At 33.5% G+C, this 18,837-nt stretch overlaps 1 protein-coding gene across 2 annotated transcripts; it reads right to left on the bottom strand.

Annotated features, from left to right (window-relative positions):
* Nucleotides 1-871: 871 nt before the first annotated feature.
* LOC116773463 (beta-1,3-galactosyltransferase 5-like) lies at nucleotides 872-17,956 on the bottom strand. 2 transcript variants are annotated; one of them, XM_061528698.1, is made up of 3 exons: nucleotides 17,724-17,956; nucleotides 11,546-11,631; nucleotides 872-3,340 (listed from the first exon to the last, which is right to left on the bottom strand). In XM_061528698.1, exon 3 carries the CDS (start codon nucleotides 3,305-3,307, stop codon nucleotides 2,222-2,224), a length of 1,086 nt encoding a protein of 361 aa, XP_061384682.1. In that variant the 5' UTR covers nucleotides 3,308-3,340; nucleotides 11,546-11,631; nucleotides 17,724-17,956; the 3' UTR covers nucleotides 872-2,221. The 2 variants fall into 2 exon arrangements, with proteins under 2 accessions (XP_061384682.1, XP_032521799.2); XM_032665908.2 differs by lacking the exon at nucleotides 11,546-11,631.
* Nucleotides 17,957-18,837: the final 881 nt, after the last annotated feature.

The following is an 18,837-nucleotide window of genomic DNA, read 5'->3' as shown; positions in this document are numbered from 1 at the left end:
TCCACAATAGTTTTCTAATCAAGAATATTTTAGACTCTTCTGTGCTGTGTGTACTATGAAAATTGTTTCTTATAACATTTGACTTTCATAAAATTTATAAATGTTTGAATATTCTTTTACAAATTTAATATTGTGGCCGTTATTCTGTTCATACTTAATATTTTTACTTAGTCCATTTATTACGTGAGTCAATTGGCTCTTGAGACGAAACTTCTCAGCATTCCATGGACTCGCCGTGCGGGTGTCGGGTCCATCGCCTTGCAGGGAGAGGAGCTTCAACAGTGCCTGGGACTCGAGAGCCAGGTTTAGGTTTAAGGAGCCCATATCTTACGCGTTAAACGCTCACCTCCACCGTCCAAGCTCCTTTCTCTACCTAACCATTAAATCGAAGCGGGGTTATGTATATATTACTATAGATAATATAGGGTCTCGATGAAGGTTTGCTACGTTTTACTAAATTGACGACTATACAAATGTATTATTTTACCAAAATCGATTCAGTCACGACAGCATCGACGTAACAAACAAACCAATTTACATTGGACTATAATGTCCTGAGTGTAATACAGTAACAGTGGTTATTGTCTTTGCTATGACACTAATATTATTAAACTTGGAGACGAAACGAAACGAATTTTACGTTCTTATAAATATTCTAGGGAAATTGAAGTTCAGACTGAGCTGTCCATTGATATTAAAGTCCCGATTATTCCATCAATGCTAATGTTTTTATACCTCTTACTTACCTAGTTTTTCGTGTTTACCAAAATACAACTTTAGTATATTAATAAAAAATATTTTCCATAAATTCCTTTGTTGTTTTTTTTATTTTATCGCCCACCATCTGAAGGTACATCAAATCAAACCACAGTTTTGTACACAAGAGTATATTTTGCTGTTTATTTACAACATCCGAGCCAAGTATTTATAAATCGTGTACAATCCATTATAACATAACTATATAAAGGTCATTAACTTGTCACATATATGTCGAGATTCTACAACTCATACGAGAAGATTTACGTCGCTCTGAACGTGTGGTCTTGTGGCTTTACTCATCACTAACACTCGGGACAGTGTACCTCTAGTATGAACAATATACCCACACACACTCCGTCCAGAGCGAGGTCTCAGAGCCGCCTTTCGTTTCACACGAGCATCATCGTTTTCGGCACAGCCGGTCGAGCAGCGGCTCTATTAAACTAATCCTTACCTAGTGTCATTTGTACCATCCAGTACAGTTCTGTACTTAATACAATATATATTGTACCAAAAGACATATAAAATAATATGTTCGTGAGGTGGAAACGTCGAGGGCTGCGAGACTGTTTCATTCGTATCATAATTACAAATAAATACATAGGAACGAAATCAGCCAGAAAGATGATCCTCTTCAAACAAAACTATGATGAAGAGAATCCCTTGTCTTGAAAGAAACATGTTGCGTATTAAGAGGGATGTGATAGGATTTTGACTGTGGTTGTTATATTACAAAATGAGAAAAAGATTTGGAAAGAAGAAATGAGAATGAATTTAATGCAGTGGCCCATTGTTCTCACACATGGAAGAATAATTTAAAGCTAAATTACTCGTAGTATAGCAGTGGCAGCGATATGGAAGGAACTCCTTAAGAAATTAGCTAGGTTAGGAGATAATAACTTTCCTCTAACTTTAAAACTTAGAGCGAAATAAAAATAATAGTTTATGTGGCTTCCCAGTGAAGATGAGACGAAATGAGGAGATGAGGTGAAGGGACAGGATTCAGCTTTATGTTTGAAAAATTCACGAGATCAGGTAATGTGCTAGCATATTATAGCGTGTTTAAATCTAGCAGCGAGTGCTTGTTGTAGATGTAGATGGATTGTAGATAGAAATGTTTATGTTTTAACGAACCGCATTCATGTCACTATGATAACATGCATAAGTGTGTAGTGATTTCGAAGATTGCTTATATTAGATCCATATAAATTGTAATTATACTACGAAATAATATAGATTTTGTCAATAAATATGCAAAAGCAATAAAAAAAACCACGTTGAGTATTACCGAACTACCCACAGGTGAGATCGTTCGACTTAGACATCCACAAAACATTTATGGCATACGTTTGTATCGAACTATTAAAAAAAGTGTTTATTCTTTTAAATAAAAATTACAGTACAAAAATAATATCCTCGATGTTGGCCGATGCCGGCCGAGGTTGGGCCACGCTGGTCGCAGTTATCTGCACTTCGTCTTACCGTCGAGCAGCTTACGCCATAGATCGAATTGTTCGTGGTATTGCACCATGTGTATGGCGATCCCTCTCTGGACGGCACACGGGTGTGGTGCGACCTTCTTATTGTAGAACTCGGCCGCATGCGAGCGAGCCAGGCCGAGCTTGGCGGCTAGTACGCCAGTGATGAACACATCTTCCAAACGCAGGTACCTCTCGGCCGGCGCCGCCGCCAGGAGAAGCCGGGCAGCATCAGCCGTCAGCAAGTAGGCAGGGCCGGTCGCGAAATCGGGGAATACCCGCCCCGGGAATTGCAATGGGGACACGTAATATTTGGATTTAGTCGTCCGTTTCGGCAGCGATTTCTTGACCACTTTCCCCCAGATAGTTTTAGTGGCGTTCGCCCTCGCCGCCGTGAAGGACAGCAGGCGAGGTATGTTGATGAACATGTCGTCGTCAGTCTTAAGGAGCCGCGGGGCTCGCGGACAATAGGTGTCCGCCCACTCCAGCATCGAGATCGTTTTGAGGGTGAGATTCGAATAAGAGTCTATCGACCGACCCACAATCAGGTCTCCGTACAACGCGTCCTCGGCCTCCACGGCCGCTCGGAGCGACTCCGGCGGTGCTCCGAGGACGAACGCCAATGCGATGTCCTTCCTCGCCGCGTAATGACCCCACGTCAACCTTACGGCGTCCCTGGCGGAGGAGTGCGAGGGCGCTGATGTTACTAGTATTAGTAATTTTAATTTCGCTCCTAAAGCAGGACACAGTTCCGGATGGGGTCGCTCATGACCTGCCTCGTAGACATCACGGACCAACACCACACCGGTGGTGTTGACTTTGTTGTTGATGACTTTGGTGGTTTTCGGGGATGGATGCGAGGACGGGGCCTCGGAAGGAGCTGGGGAAGTCTGAGAATGAGGTTTATCGATATGTGTGGAGGAAGGAGTGGGGAGACGGAGGGGCCTCGGCTGGGGAGGAGGAGGGACGGGGGCCCGCGTCGCCAGTAACAATAATAAGAGGGCGGCGAGAGCTGCGAGTCCTGCCGCGTGCGACCGGCGGAGGACCCCCCCAGCCCCCAGGACCGACATCACTTACCCCCCACAGAATATCACCCGCTGCCTCTGAAAACATATTAATGCTTATGAGTACTGATAGCACTTAATGTCAATCTTACATTACCTAATAGACATGTCTATCACTGAAATGGTTCATAGACATAAAATATAATGGCAATTATTTTTGAACGGTGCTTTTAGGTGAAATACTGAAGTCTTCACCGGGTAAACAATTAATTGACGACTAAAAAAACAAACACTATAAATTGAAATAAAATGTATATTATCGCTAGCTCGGGAAAAAGCTCTCGGTGCTAGCAGAGTGGAGCGACTTCACCGCTTCGGGTGCGAAACGTGTTTTTGGATATGGGTTCCGTTTTCCGGCCTTAAAATTGAAATTTTTAGTCCGATCTAAATATTTTTTTTGATAAAAACTACCCCAGATACCTGGGCTATGGAACAAAACCCTCGACTCGATCGGACAATCGCTTGGCGAGATCGTCCCCGTGGGTGAATATCCAGAGTCGCCAGTATCGCGTTCCGCTTGCTTCGCTCGCTTCACTCAACTATACATTACGCTAAATACTAAGTTTGAAAACTCTGTACTATATGTACTCGTTGTTACAATCTAGGCCCAAAGGCATCTAAGGTTATTTGAAATTGACTAGTCCACTGCACTCGCTGATACTTGCGATTTCAACGTAGTAACGCCTTTATCTAATTCATAAAATAAGCCTATAAATTATATTGTGTTCTTATAAAATCACAATATATAATTATTTGTTTTATTAATATATTCGCCGTCAATTGTAACAAATAAGTACATAAAAGTCCAATAACATAAAAATAATTTTATGTTGGTCATTACTTTATAATAACAAATTACCAATTCGATTGATTATATTATAAGAGCATGTAAAAAGCAATAACAAGAAAAAATATCTGTGTTTTTTTGCTTTCCTATAAATTTTGTTATTAACCTTAGTACGAGTTCCTATCAAACTAGATACGACACGTAATATGAAAGAGGTTTAGTAGCCCGTGTTTGGACTTACAACACCGCTTAACGAAAACGGTTTATTAGAATTAATTCCTAGTTAAATGTCCTTATTTACGTTTATTTTTCATGAATTTAATCATCTGTTTGTAATTAATACATATGATGTATTTATCAACACGGCACAGAACGTTCCACTAATGAATATGAAATATCGAGGTCATTTAAATCGTGAACCAACGTAATTAAGATAATTAAATATATTGGATTTAGGAAATATATATTTTTAATAATAAAACGATAGTCAAGGATGACACGAACTGGTCACGTTTACACGAGAGTTTCAAACATAACAAACATTATCAAGGATTTTAGCTCTGTTCAATATATTCTTCAAATAAATATCATACGGTTTAACTTAAAAAAATGTGATTATTATTGTCAAACTAGTTTTTACCTGCGACTTCGTCCGTGGATTTCGGAATTAGGATCAGAGATATATGTAGTGTGTTACAGTAATCTAATCGACAGAGACCACCTACACGGAATTTCGGCATTTCTTGTCGCGATGTTTAAGCTACATAAAAGGAATATTCCATAAAAGTCCGTGAAATAGTTTCTGCACACACTGAATCTCATTTGGAAAGCCATGCGGACGAAGTTCCAGCCATAAACAACGAAACCTTTTCGGCATTCCGTGCGGGTGCCGGGTCCATCACGTTACAGAGGGAACAGCTTGACCAGCGCCCCGGGGCTGCAACCCAGCTGTAGGTTTAAGGCCCCTATATAACGCGCGTTAAACTCTCAACTCCACCGTCCAAGCTCCTCTCTCTACCTAACTAAATTTGAAGCGAACCTACTAGGACTGCCTTCGACTCACGTTACAAGAATGAGCTGATGTTGGTTCTTGACAGGCTCAAGTCTTTTAGTAGGTTGTAGAGAGATTTGGCTGTTATACCTCTGGCTCTCCTACTTCTTACGCGTACACACTTAATATTTAGAGAAATCTATTGAATTAGGACGCGTGTATTTTACATTGACTTAAACAAATATTTTCTCAATCGTTATGAAACAAACGACATTATTATGCACGTAAAGAACAAATACTTCCAAAACGCAAGATAAAGCTGTTATCTAATCAAAGGTCATTGAACTACAATATTTAGGGGAAAGTTATTTTGGGGGTGACCAATCTCCGAGGCAACAAAAAAAACCAAATAAGTATTTCACGAATGGAATTAATCAATTATTTTTATAGAAGTATGCACGAACCTTGCAAATATTGGTAAAACAGAGACAAGGTTATATATATATTTACGCACGAGTTTGTTTTAAAGTCAAAGGGTTGCGTATTAAAAAACTTTAAGACTCTCAACTGTCATTGGAAAACCATAGTCCAATTATAATGACATAAGAGGCTCGCTTACGAATAAGCAATCATCGAGGAAATCGTGAAAATTTTTGATGTTAAAGATCAAATATGAATCCAACGACCTCGCGACGGGATAAGAATACAGAAGGTTTACTTGAATTATTTCTTCTGATTTTGCTGTACTGATTTTAAACATATTTGTCGTGTTTATAGCTCAAGTATCTGGTTACAACAATTTTTGAGTTAACATTTACTGCATATTATGTGTTTTTTTCTTTAAATTTACTCGCGTTTTTTATAATTTAATTGCTTACATCCCTCCTCCCTTGCACAATTGTCTATAAATCCTCTAGAAAAAAAACTATAAAATAATATATATAATAATATTTGCTTTTCCACACAAGTGGTTGTTATGAAAAAGACGATGATATTTTACGACGATACGTACGCCGGCAACCAGTGTATGCTTTCCACGTGTATATTCTAACTATATACCTACAGTTTTTCGTTTAGAAATCACACATGATAGTATCGATGTAGGTTTATGAATGACATACTAGAGACGCTCCGTGTGTGGTGTGACGGTGAGCACTTATAGTAAGGCTACATGTTCTGTCACGCTCCACCTTTCCGCTGTGTGTCGTGTATACCACGTCCGAGGTTTTATTTGCTGGTTATTAACAGATTCATCATATTTGGTGTGTTGAAGCGATGGGACTACAGAGGATTTCGTAACGCGATGTGAGAGACCATACAGAAATTGTATAGAGGTAAGAACTAATGGCGCCCAATATATAACTATATTCATCTTCCTACTTTGTTTGTTGGTTTAGAGTCAACTTTCCAAAGTATATTTATATATATATTTGAAACGCTATTTGCATATAAATTTCTCTAGTGTATTAATAACTAGTTTTTACCGACGGCTTCGCTCGACTAAGGGGTTCGTTATTTCATACTTGTATTATTTTATGCTTTTGCAAATAACTATGCAACATTGACTTTGGTTAGTCATTTAGTATTAATTAAGAGTTACTTTTATTTCATTATATTCTATTCTAATCAGAGTGATAATATAAATAGAGGCGGACTTTTCAAATAGTTTGTTTATCAGAGGAACATAACGATGGACACACTTAAAAATAAGCCTTTTTGAACTCTTGAAAGTATAGTGAAAAAATAACAGTAATAAAATACAATTATATAATTTTTTTAAAGAATTATTTATAAAATTGTCATTTTATTTCCATTTGTTTACACATTTAACTAAAGTCCGTTAAAACTGAACTCGTTCTGTCTCAATAAATCTTGTTTGGAAGCAAAAAGTTGAACCTTAATCTCAAAGTTAAATTATATTTATTACTTCATTAGACTTCAAAATATTATACATTGAGTTACAACGATTTTTACTTTTTCAATTTAAAGATAAATTCGTAGCCACATCAATATTGTTATTTATTTAAAATCAATCTTTCTAAAGTTCGTCATCATCATCATCATCAGCCTATCGAGCCCACAGCTGAGTAAAGGCCTCTTCTCACATTGAGAAGGTTAGAGCATTAATCACCATGCTTGCTCAAGGCGGACTGGCGATTTCAAACTTATAATTTGAAATTATAAGTCCAGGTTTTCTTACGATGTTTTTCCTTCAACGTCTGACAGCGGCGTCTGAATACTCTTAGAAAGTACGTGTGAGTCGGAAAAGATTACATTAGTACTTGCCAGGTGTCGTACCTGCACCCTCATGCACGAGAGGCGGACCCTCAACCTCTAGACCACAACGACTGTTGTTTTTAAAGTTAGTTCACTTAAAAATATAAACAGGCCTCATATAAAAATCAAATTCTCAAAATATCGATACAGGCTACAGAAAGTATAAGACGATTTGAACATCATCATGAAACATACATTGACACGTGTCCAGAAACATTTCTGTCACATAATATATTAATATATAAAATAATGATTTAAAAAATTATCATATAGGTGACATTTTTTACATCATTAACAAACGATTTTAAGGTAATTAAAACGATTGTATATTGTTTTATATAAACGCAAGCGACTAAAGGATTCGAAACTAGTATGTCCGTTAATAAGTGACAATGACAGATAGCCCTGAGAAATCAAACAACTTCAAGAAAACATAACCCTCCCTATGTGTCCGCAGTCAGCACAGCAGACACCTGAACGAACTTACTAAAGTTTACTTGTTTATTCATATATATTTATATATTTGACTTGATCACTAAAAACAATGTAGTCAATGAAATATTTATTGTACAAGAACAGAAAAGTTAAGACAGTAATTTATACAGCTAATTAAAATTAAATAATAATAATTGTACAAAGGAACTGTATGGAACGAGCTCGAGAACTTTTTTGGTCTCATTTTACATAAACCCATTCACGACTCACATTCATTGCAATAAATCGTGCTAAAAATAACATTACAACTTTCAGGTATTTTTAATTTTTATTTTCTCTGCATACAATTAATTTTTTTATTTAATACTAGACTTGATAGTCTTTTCCTGGTGCAATATAAAATAAAGTTGTATTTTTTTTTATTACAAAAGGATCGATAAATACTCCATTAATTACAATTCGATACTTCAATTCAAATGTCAAAATATATCACGCAATAGTTCTCTTACCGACCACTAGATGGCTCTGTTAGCGAAATAAATCTATTTAAGACAATTTTTATACAAAATATATTATGATATAAATATGTATAGATTAAAATAAATTATACCAATAATATGTTCCAAAAATTATTATAAATAAATAAATGAAATAAAGATATTATTCGCGGGTGTGAAAAAAGTTTTCAAATAGTTCTACCAACGGTGACTAGATGGCGTTGTCAACAAATTAGAAGTATTTTCTAAATCAGTCTATAATAATCATGTACCTTTCTTTTATATTATTCAGAGGAATATATACCCCTTAAAAACCTTATAAGGGTCACTGTGCCCAAGTCATATTTTCAAGCCTATGCGGCGCACTTTATTATCATCATATATTCTAAGACTTATAAAATGTTTCTGATAGCTTTGATTCTTCAATCTTCTAAGTCCTGGTAACAAGCGATATTTTAAAAACTCCTTCATTGCTAACGTTAATTCAAATAAGCAAGGCATTTAGGCCTCTGTTTTAGGCATTATGTCCAATGTACTAAGCATTAGTCTAAATTTCAATCGTCACACTATAAGAAGTTTTACCTTCACAAGCCTTGAAACATTACCAGTATTAACGTAGTTTATTTAATGAGAAACGAAAAACGCTTCGTAAACAGACTTGTGCTAGGCCTAATGACAATTAAAAAAAAATCTTGTAACTCTTATATTTATTATAATGTTCATTTGTAACCGTACCAGCTTACAGAATTTACCGTGACTTCGCATGTGTTATCGCTGTGTGACGTTAGACACGGCTTGTTCTTATAAATATTATTACCTTTCTTTTAAATCATAAACTAACGAATATTACTCGTTTGTGCGAGAGATCAGACTGTTTTAATATTTTTCAACTAGTTTATTATTGCGACTTCGTCTGATTACCTGAAATTCGTTTGAGAGACATTAACTAATGAATATAAAAGGTAACGTTGTAACTAATAAGTATATGACACGTGACTTACTTAAAGTAAAACTCGCACGCCGTGTTCCTTAATAAAGTCATAAATATCTAAGCTACACTACTGAAGAGTATCATCAAAATCGGTTGAGCATTTTCTTGTTGAATGTTCAACCCACATCCATAGATCCGCATAAAGTTTCGCATTTATTATATTTGTTGGATGCGTAATATATTTCATATAAATTAAACTAATATCCTTCGAATTACTAAGCGTTATATGGTTATTTTTAAAACTACATACTTTCGGTCGCTTCGCAGCAAGCGTGATCAGTATGTAATTTTAAAACTAATTAAATAACGCTTAGTAACCCGTAGACATTGGTTTCATTTAAATGAATACTCGCGAAAGTCTCAGATCTCATTATATTTACAATACAAAAAGCGTACAAGTATCTGTGTAGTGAGTCAGTACGCGTTAGATCATATAGCCTGTAGTCTCACTACCTGTTCTGCCCAGTGTAGAGGTCAAGGCTCTGTGTCTAACGGCAAGCCCCCCTACCCGAGGTACTTCGCCCCTCCAAACAGCGACATATCAAATTGCATAAACGAAAACATCAATCACGAACAGAACCAATGTATTTATTTCATTTATTATAAACGTCCTAAAATAAACGGGGTCATTGACATTTTTTGTATAAAAGCGTTGTAGTGCCTTATAACTAAACTGCTTATTTGATTTGTATATACCTACATAAAAAGGCTTAAATTCCTTGCATATAAAGAAACGCATTAGAAAAACGTGACGCAAATATTAATATTGATCTCTAGATACTTACTCACTTACTCGTGGCTTACTCCGAGTTCCATTGACTGTTCTGACAAGGTTATTATGTGACGTATAAACGTGTACATAAGTTATATGATAATTGTGATTGCGTTGTATATCAAATCAAATTTACCATCGCAACTTACACGACCTTGTGATTTTAAAGGTTTTTTCCTTATTTCTTAATAATTCATAAATTATTGTGACCGAATTCATCATTCAACATTCATTGCATTTAAATTAAATATTCATAACAATGTGATATTAAGGTCTTGGACATTTTGACTTATTTTTTTAGCTACATTTGTATTTAAATGTCGTCACTAAGAACAGAGTTACACTTTATTTCGCTTACACCAAATCTAATAACAAATACATTAAGATTTGGTAACTGTCAGTTTTCTATCGTCGCTTACGAAAACTAAAATCTAAGTACATCAGAGGCGTTTATTATGTGAGTGCAAATTGTTTCTGTAACCCGCATCACCTGTCGCAACCCGTATCTTCATTTAGGCAATAAATTTACACAATTTTCTTATAATTTGCGTCACTGTTTAATTTCTATATAACGAGATTTGTAACGGTCTTTATGACGCTGTTACTCAAATCCCATACAGCAGCCTGTATGTTATATTTAAAAGATTTTATTTGTTATTGATCTAACAACGTCGAGACGCGACAGTTCTCACAATTCAATCGCTAAAGTTTGTTGCACTCCGACTCGCCGTTCGCCGCATAACAATTACATATAATTTGATTATATTATCCTGTATAATACACTAGTAATCATGAAAAAATAAACCATAATAAAATACTTTATTTATTAAAGAAATATATAACATACTAGCTGTAACCGCGACCTCGTCCGCTATTTATTTATGAACATTATCATTGTGCCATAAAAATCATTTAACTATTGTTTAAGTGTAAATTAAATAGTTGACACTGAAACAATTCTTTAAATATTCTCCGAACATTGGACATAAAAAATATATATCTTGCATTAAATAAATCACACTTAGTAATTTAAATTTTGCTAAACTATAAATGACCGAAATTCCCAAAACCAAGAAACATGATGAGTGACAAGTTGTCAAATTTATATAGATATATATATAATTCCTAACAGGGTACGTCAGTGTGCTTACCATAAGTCTACACTACATGCGTAACGTTTCCCGTTTCTCACTCGATGATATACGTTACTACTATAATATAAGATTTATAATAAAAAACTCTTAACCGTCCGTATGTAGTGTGATAATGCTCACTTATGGTAAGAACGTTGTTTTTCTGTCTTCTCATATATCCTACTCTGTTCTGTGTTTTATTGGATCTAAGAGAATTCAACAGTGCGGTGTCTTTAAGTTCTGTGTGAGGCTTTCATCTCTCATCTCACATAGATAAATATACTTTGGAAAATTGACTCTAAATCAACAAACAAAATAGGAAGATTAATATAGTTATATATTGGGCGGCATTAGTTCTTACCTCTATACAATTTCTATATGGTCTCTCACATCGCGTTACGAAATCCTCTGTAGTCCCAGCGCTTCAACACACCAAATATGATGAATCTGTTAATAACCAGGGAATAAAACCTCGGACGTGGTATACACGACACACAGCGGGAAGGTGGAGCGTGACAGAACATGTAGCCTTACTATAAGTGCTCACCGTCACACTACACACGGAGCGTCTCTAGTATGTCATTCATAAACCTACATCGATACTATCATGTGTGAAGTATGAATAAAAATAAAAAATAAACGCTAAATAAGTAATATGTTATAAAAACATGTAGTAGGTTTACAGGGCATTTGCATCACATATCTTTATTGTTGTGGTCTGAATGACAGTTGAAGAAATTTCGGAGAGACGCTTAATGATTCTTGGAGACTGTGAAGTCTTTGTATTAGAATTAGGACGATGCGAGGTTGAAACAGGAAAATATATTTTACTTAATGGTAATACAGAGACCATTGATGAAAGGATGAATTAATAATATTATGAGTAAGCGAGATGTCGATCTGTGGCTCGATTAACTTTAATAAATAAACAACGTTTATATGATTTTTAACAATGTTTGTCTCGTAAATTTATCACCATAGTTAATACTATAGTAAAAAAATATAAAGAATATCCCAAACGAAAATACTATTTAAAGCGATATTCTCACTTTCATACTATGTGTGTACATAATGGCTCCGAGGGCTTTTAGACAAATATTTACTCAATACAGTATATTTAAGATCACTTTCAAATTTATCATTGAGAATGCTTAACTGAAACATCTAACGTCGGTGAGACAGAAAAAATAATAATGACACGATGAGGACACAAAAAACTGAGGGGTTTTAGCATTGACTCATCGACTGAGAACTGACGGGAGGAAAAGGTCTTCAATGAATTCATTTACGAACTCTGTTTATGAAGCGAAACTTCTTATGCGACCGCCGACTAGGTTGCGTTAGACGTTTCACGCTGAGGGAGAGAATACACGAATGTAGAAAGTAGAAGAGAGAGAGAGTGACTCGGTACATTCCAAACACACGCGCATGGTATTCATGCTATGCAGCGAAGTAAGTAGTGTAAGCGTCTTGACATAAGCTGAAATAAAAACTTGTTGTTCTGTATCAATTTATTTATAATATTCATTATATTCACGTATAATTTAATAGGGCAGTATTTTATTTTCAAAATAGTGGATAAGTATTGTTTACAGTTAAGTTTCTTCCGCGGGGAGGGACACCGCGCACTATTTCTTATAATGATCGAACTACCAGAACTTTCCTTGCTAAAACTCTATCTATCTTCCTCTCTCACAAATATCATAATGTGAAAGTCACACAAACGTCCAAAATATTTAATATTAGAATTACTTCATTGTAATATAATTTCACCTTCATTCAAACAATGGGAATTCCAGGTAAGTCATTGATACTGACATTTTTATATGATGTATGTATGTATGCACAACATTATCCGCTGTAATATTTCCTGTTCCACCAGCCCGCGTTACACACCTGTACCAACATATCTGGTTATTGGTGGATGCATTATAAAAGTGTGTGCAGTCAGGGTTTGGAAATTCAACGTTATATATAATTAAAATATTAAGACCAAAGACGAATGGTAAGGTTGGTCGAGAATAATAATAGCATTTGATATGGATGATAAGGAACAAGAAATAATTTCTATTTAAATTAGATAGCATAGTTTAGGACGTGACTTATAAAAAATATTTTTTCCTATAAAAAAAGTTTTTAATCTCATATTTTCTAGTGTAAGGCTAAATTTCTATTTATCTTCGGTCATGGACTAGCCGGTGTATTGTTAGAATGAAAGCTGAATGTTACAATTAGTTATATATATAAATATATATTAAATTTACAGTAGTTTATATGAATCGTACACTGAAATTGACGTAATAATAGAGATTGATGAAAACCTAATAAATTTTAAAGCATTAAGTACAATTATTATTATAGATGATTACATGAATTTTATTAAATTATATTTCATAATTATATATACATTTATTTATATTTATTCCACTTATTGTACTCGCCAACCCTAACTGCAGCTGTTACAACACTATCCAGACGCGTTAACACGAGATGCCGACATCAAACTGAATACAGACAGTTTTTAGTAAAATATTAATAAAATCGTATAATAGGAGTTAATAATGAAAAACTGAAAAAACAACCGTTTCTATTTGACGCCGCAGACTTGTGGTAGGTGTATAGAATTCGTAACTTAACCGACGAGAAACCAGTATTATACAATATCAAAACATCCAAGTGTTAGGATTAAAATGCTCGTTTATTATACATATTCATGTAACGAGTATTACCTAATTAACAATATAGCGTGGCTAACGCATAGAGCCACAGGTTACACGCATGCAGAACTAGTTTTTGTCATCAACTTCGTCCGCATGAACTTCGAAATTAATGTGAGAGAAGTTTACCAAGTGTGTAAACAATAGACATGTTTACCAACCGTCAGTTAAATCTATAGTGTGTGTCACATGACGTCACACAATACAACTGTCACGACGTGATCCGAGTTACATGAAATTTCGGGATAATTTATAGCCTTTGTCTTATCTTATGTCCGAACTATATAACCGCAACGTCACATCGAAATCAGCACAATGTATTTTACATGAAAGAGCCACAAACATCAATGCATCCTCACAAACTTTCGCATATACAATAAATAATTAATAGTAAAGTTATACGAATGAATATATTTGAATGAAGTTATTTTTATATTAAGATTCGTGAATGTATCTTCGCATTCTTTGTAGAGCTCCAGCGTGTGTCCAGTCTTTAATTGAAGAACCTGTCTCCTATGACAAGTCGTACTTGAAATGTCAGTCGTACACACGAAGCAAAACATTAAAATTTCACTTTATCCAACAAACGTTCGTGTCAATAAGTTGATTTTAAATAAACAACAAAAAAATCAAGGTATTCAGACGTGGGAACTATTAATAGATCTGAGTTATTGTTTAAGAAAATATATATTAAAAATAATTTCAAATTTACCAAAAAAAAAATTGGGTATTTTGGTATTCTGTAACCATAGGGAAAAACCGTACCCCATTATTAAGACTCCGATTTCCGTATGTCCGTCTGTCACGAGGCGCTATCTCATGAATCATTATAATTAGGTATTAAAAATGTTAACATACGATGTATGTATGTTGACGCTTAAACAAAATATACTAATAATATCAGAATAAAATAAATATATAAGGCGGCTCGATACAGCTCAAACATTTGTGTCTTTCGTTTTCATATAAAATGTACGGAACCAGTCGACTTGGGAGGCGACTCGCTTGGCCGTTTATTCTATAATTAAGACAACAAAATATGTGTCAACAGAAATTATTCTAACGCAAAAATTTAAATAAATCACAGCGTCCTTGCTAGCGATCTTAACCTGAGATGCGACCTTGTTACAGATGCTCAGCTCGAATAAAGGTTAAAAAAAATGATCATATCACATTTCATACTAAGCATATATATATATATATATTCAAATTCTTCAACTTTTACTTGTAAATTTATTAATTAAGAGCAAAAAATTAAATGACAATTACTTTTACGTAATTTTTACAATTTGATGTTAGAACAACGGTTTTTTTATTACTCCATTAAAGTTACGTTATTTTGATACGAGACGAGACATCACGAGGAAAATAGGATAAAAAAAATATATTTTTTATTCCAATATATAATAGTATGTACATAAAAATTATAATTTAAGAAAAAAATGCTAAATCTTTTGATCGATTAAAGACAGAACGCATACAATGTATGTAATAATAAAATGAAACATAATCCACTAAACGATTGTGTATGTTTGTCTGTCTGTCTGTTCCGGATAATCTCTGAAACGAGTGGATCGATTTCGACGTTACCTTGAAATAAAATTAACTCTATAGGTATTTATAGTTAATTTTATTTATTTTTATTATCACCCAACGCGGACAGAGTCGCGGTCACAGCCAGTTATGAATGCAACCAGCTTTAGGCATGTATCTTATTGCATACCGCGTAACAGGTTTGATGCTAAAAAATACGATTCCTTGTTTACAAATAAAATTAAGATAAAATATTTAAACACGATTTACGCACACACGCTTACTCGTAATACATCTTATATAGCAATAGTACTAAAGAAACTATCAACATTTACAGGGAATGCCGAATGTCGATATATGTATTATATGGAGTCAGTGTTATAATTCCACTAACCATCACTGTCCAGACTCACACTGAGTCACTAGCATTAACTTTCATTTTAATTAATAAATATAGTAATGACAAATTTAGTTCTGAGCCGTCTGTCTGTCTGTCATGTAACTAACCACAATATTCAGCTTTATTTATTTTTACTATACACCTATCGCTTCACCGATAACAGATACATAACACCTTACACTAGAAAACATAAGATTGAAAACTTGTCCTTTCCTTTGGAAACATCTAAACTGTAATAATAAATTTAATTATATATGTATATATAATTAAAATAAAATATATATATAATATAGGTGTTATAATTTAATTAAATGTTACAATAAATACATTACAACTATTTTGAATTTTTTAAAATAAGCAACAGAATCAAACAAGGAATATAATCATACAACTTAATATGGTTTGCTTTTTTTTTCATCTCCATGAATACTATAAAAGATCATTTATTATCGGTGATATTTAAAACAGGCTTTACATTGTTAAGGAAATTGCCAATAATTGTATGAAATAAAATAATTTATTAGCTTAAAATTTAAACAAATATCATTTATTTAATTATATATATATGTTAACAAGCCAAATGTTTCAAGCTGATTGTATTTCACAATTAATTTTAATAATCATAAAATATCTTTAACCATCTACAAAACTTCTATAACTTCATAATATATTTTTTTCATACCGTTTTTCAATACCACAGATCACTGAGTGAGGTCGTTTATTAATGTTTTTTCTGTACATAATAAAACCTCTTTGAATCCACATTTCAATACGCGATAAAATTATTTCGTGTAACAAAAGTCATATAATTATTATTTGTATGTAATATTAGCTTATAATTTATATTAATAAATTATTCCTATCTCCTTGATGTGATGCAAGCGCTTTGTTATTTAATTCTTGTAACTTTGTTTATATTCTAAACAAAGTTATAGAACATGCTGTAACAAAGTCATTCCGATAGAATTGCAAGCCTTGAAATGAATCAATGAAACAATGGAAGACATAAAATAAGTCAGGGGTGTAACGATTCTATTGAATTTATAGCCGTGTCGTGTTAAGTGGGAAGTTTTTATAATGGAAATGTTTTTAAATCAAGTAATTTATTAAAATGTAAGTGAGAAGGATGTGTCGATATAATGATTAGCATTAAGTGTGATTCAATGCTTGAAGCGTGACAATGATTTTACATAATTTAATCCTAACTAAGAACCCTACTCCAACTGTCAATACTAATTCAAAACGCACAATAAATATTAAAGAGGTTCTATTGCAGTGCCCTTATTATATTTTATTAAATAAAAATATGTATAATAATTCACATATAGAGATTTTAGCATTGATGTAGGGAGGGTAACAGCTAAAATTTAACAGCAGATAACATTTAGACTTCTACGGCTTTGATAAATAAAACAAATTCTATCATAATGAACATATATATGTGCTATGAACATGTGTTGTGATCATATTTAGAGTCCATCCTGCGTGTGTCCTCGATGTATTAATAATTTTTTTTTATTTGATAACAATTATAAATAGTTCGCTGTTTTTTTTTTATCAATGATCGCGTCACGCACGTACCATGGAAGGCGGATTAAAGCATTGTAGCAGAGCTTTCTATGTTAAACCAATATTATTATATTCCAATAAGACATATTCTCATTAAAAATATAATTTTTTTCAAGGAAAAGGTTCTAAAAAATAATATATAAATTAAAAAAATATATTGCATTAAAATAGTTTTAGTACGTAATGTTTTATTTTATATTAAATCACCTAAATATCTTGCGTGTATAGAATTAATGATTTCGAAATATGAGGGCGTTGAGTAATATTCAACAATGATTATGCGTTTACTAAAATATAAGAAATATTTAGGTTCCACTCACCATAATATTGCAAGGAAGCAGCAGGCTAACTAGTCAGGAAATGGTCTAATATCGGAAGTTGCTCGATAGAATTCGCACACTTACGATTTTTATAAATATTAAACAAGTTTAACGTTGTAATGCATAGCGCAAGTGAACTCAGTACGTTTTAAGTACAGTTTTTTTTACACTTAATTGCTCATAAAACAACCACCTTCACTCAACTGCCGCTTTAGTTTGACGAATCGCAATTCGAATCTGACATTGACGCTTCTATATAAATCTGAAATATGATGCTGCGTTTCGTTTCTGCTCTTATTATAATATATTATTTGAAGTTATTAAAAACTTATTTATTAAGAGGTAAATTAAATTAATAACAAAAAAGTTTTATTAATTATTATCATATGTTCACACTTTTAAGTGATTTATATTATTTCTATTGGTGAATTTAAGTTTATTTTTCCATTATATATTGTTCCTTTGTATTAACCACCTCTACGTCTATTACTCTGACAACGTTGAAAATGATTCAGTACAAACAGACTGAGAGTCAAAAATTTACAAAAACAAGTTTTTGTTACATATATGTCATTACTCATTGGAGATAGATTCAAATAGAAAAAGATTAACAAAAAGTCGTTTTATTATATGTACATAATTAGAGATACATTCAAATTGTAATCAATGCAATACAGCTTTTTATAATGATGAATAGATTGGTGCACCTTGTAATCTTTGTAGTAGAACGGATTGTCGTAACTATTGCTGATGTGTAAGAGCATCAGAAAGGTTTTGTTCTTCTTTATTACAAAATACTGTTATTCCTTTTAAATCTCCTACTTCATACCAAACACAATACAGTAAACATATATTTTTTATACTAACAGGACTGTCCTTTATAATATATTTAGTGTTATTAAAATTGATTTAGTGAAATAACTGAATATTTCGTTTATGATAAGTATTTATATTAAGCCACTAGAATGTATGTTACTGTATAACTACTACTGTAGCTCCATCTAAAATCTAAATATAAACTTAATGATAACTTTGGATGAATGGAAAGACATGTGTTTATTAATGAAAAAGTAACAAGAAAAGCTTATTAAAATGTGTTTAAGGGAAATAGATT

The sequence above is a fragment of the Danaus plexippus genome (genome assembly GCF_018135715.1).
Source record: "Danaus plexippus chromosome 22 unlocalized genomic scaffold, MEX_DaPlex mxdp_27, whole genome shotgun sequence".
Classification (NCBI taxonomy): domain Eukaryota; kingdom Metazoa; phylum Arthropoda; class Insecta; order Lepidoptera; family Nymphalidae; genus Danaus; species Danaus plexippus.
This window is presented reverse-complemented; position numbering and strand designations above follow the sequence as displayed.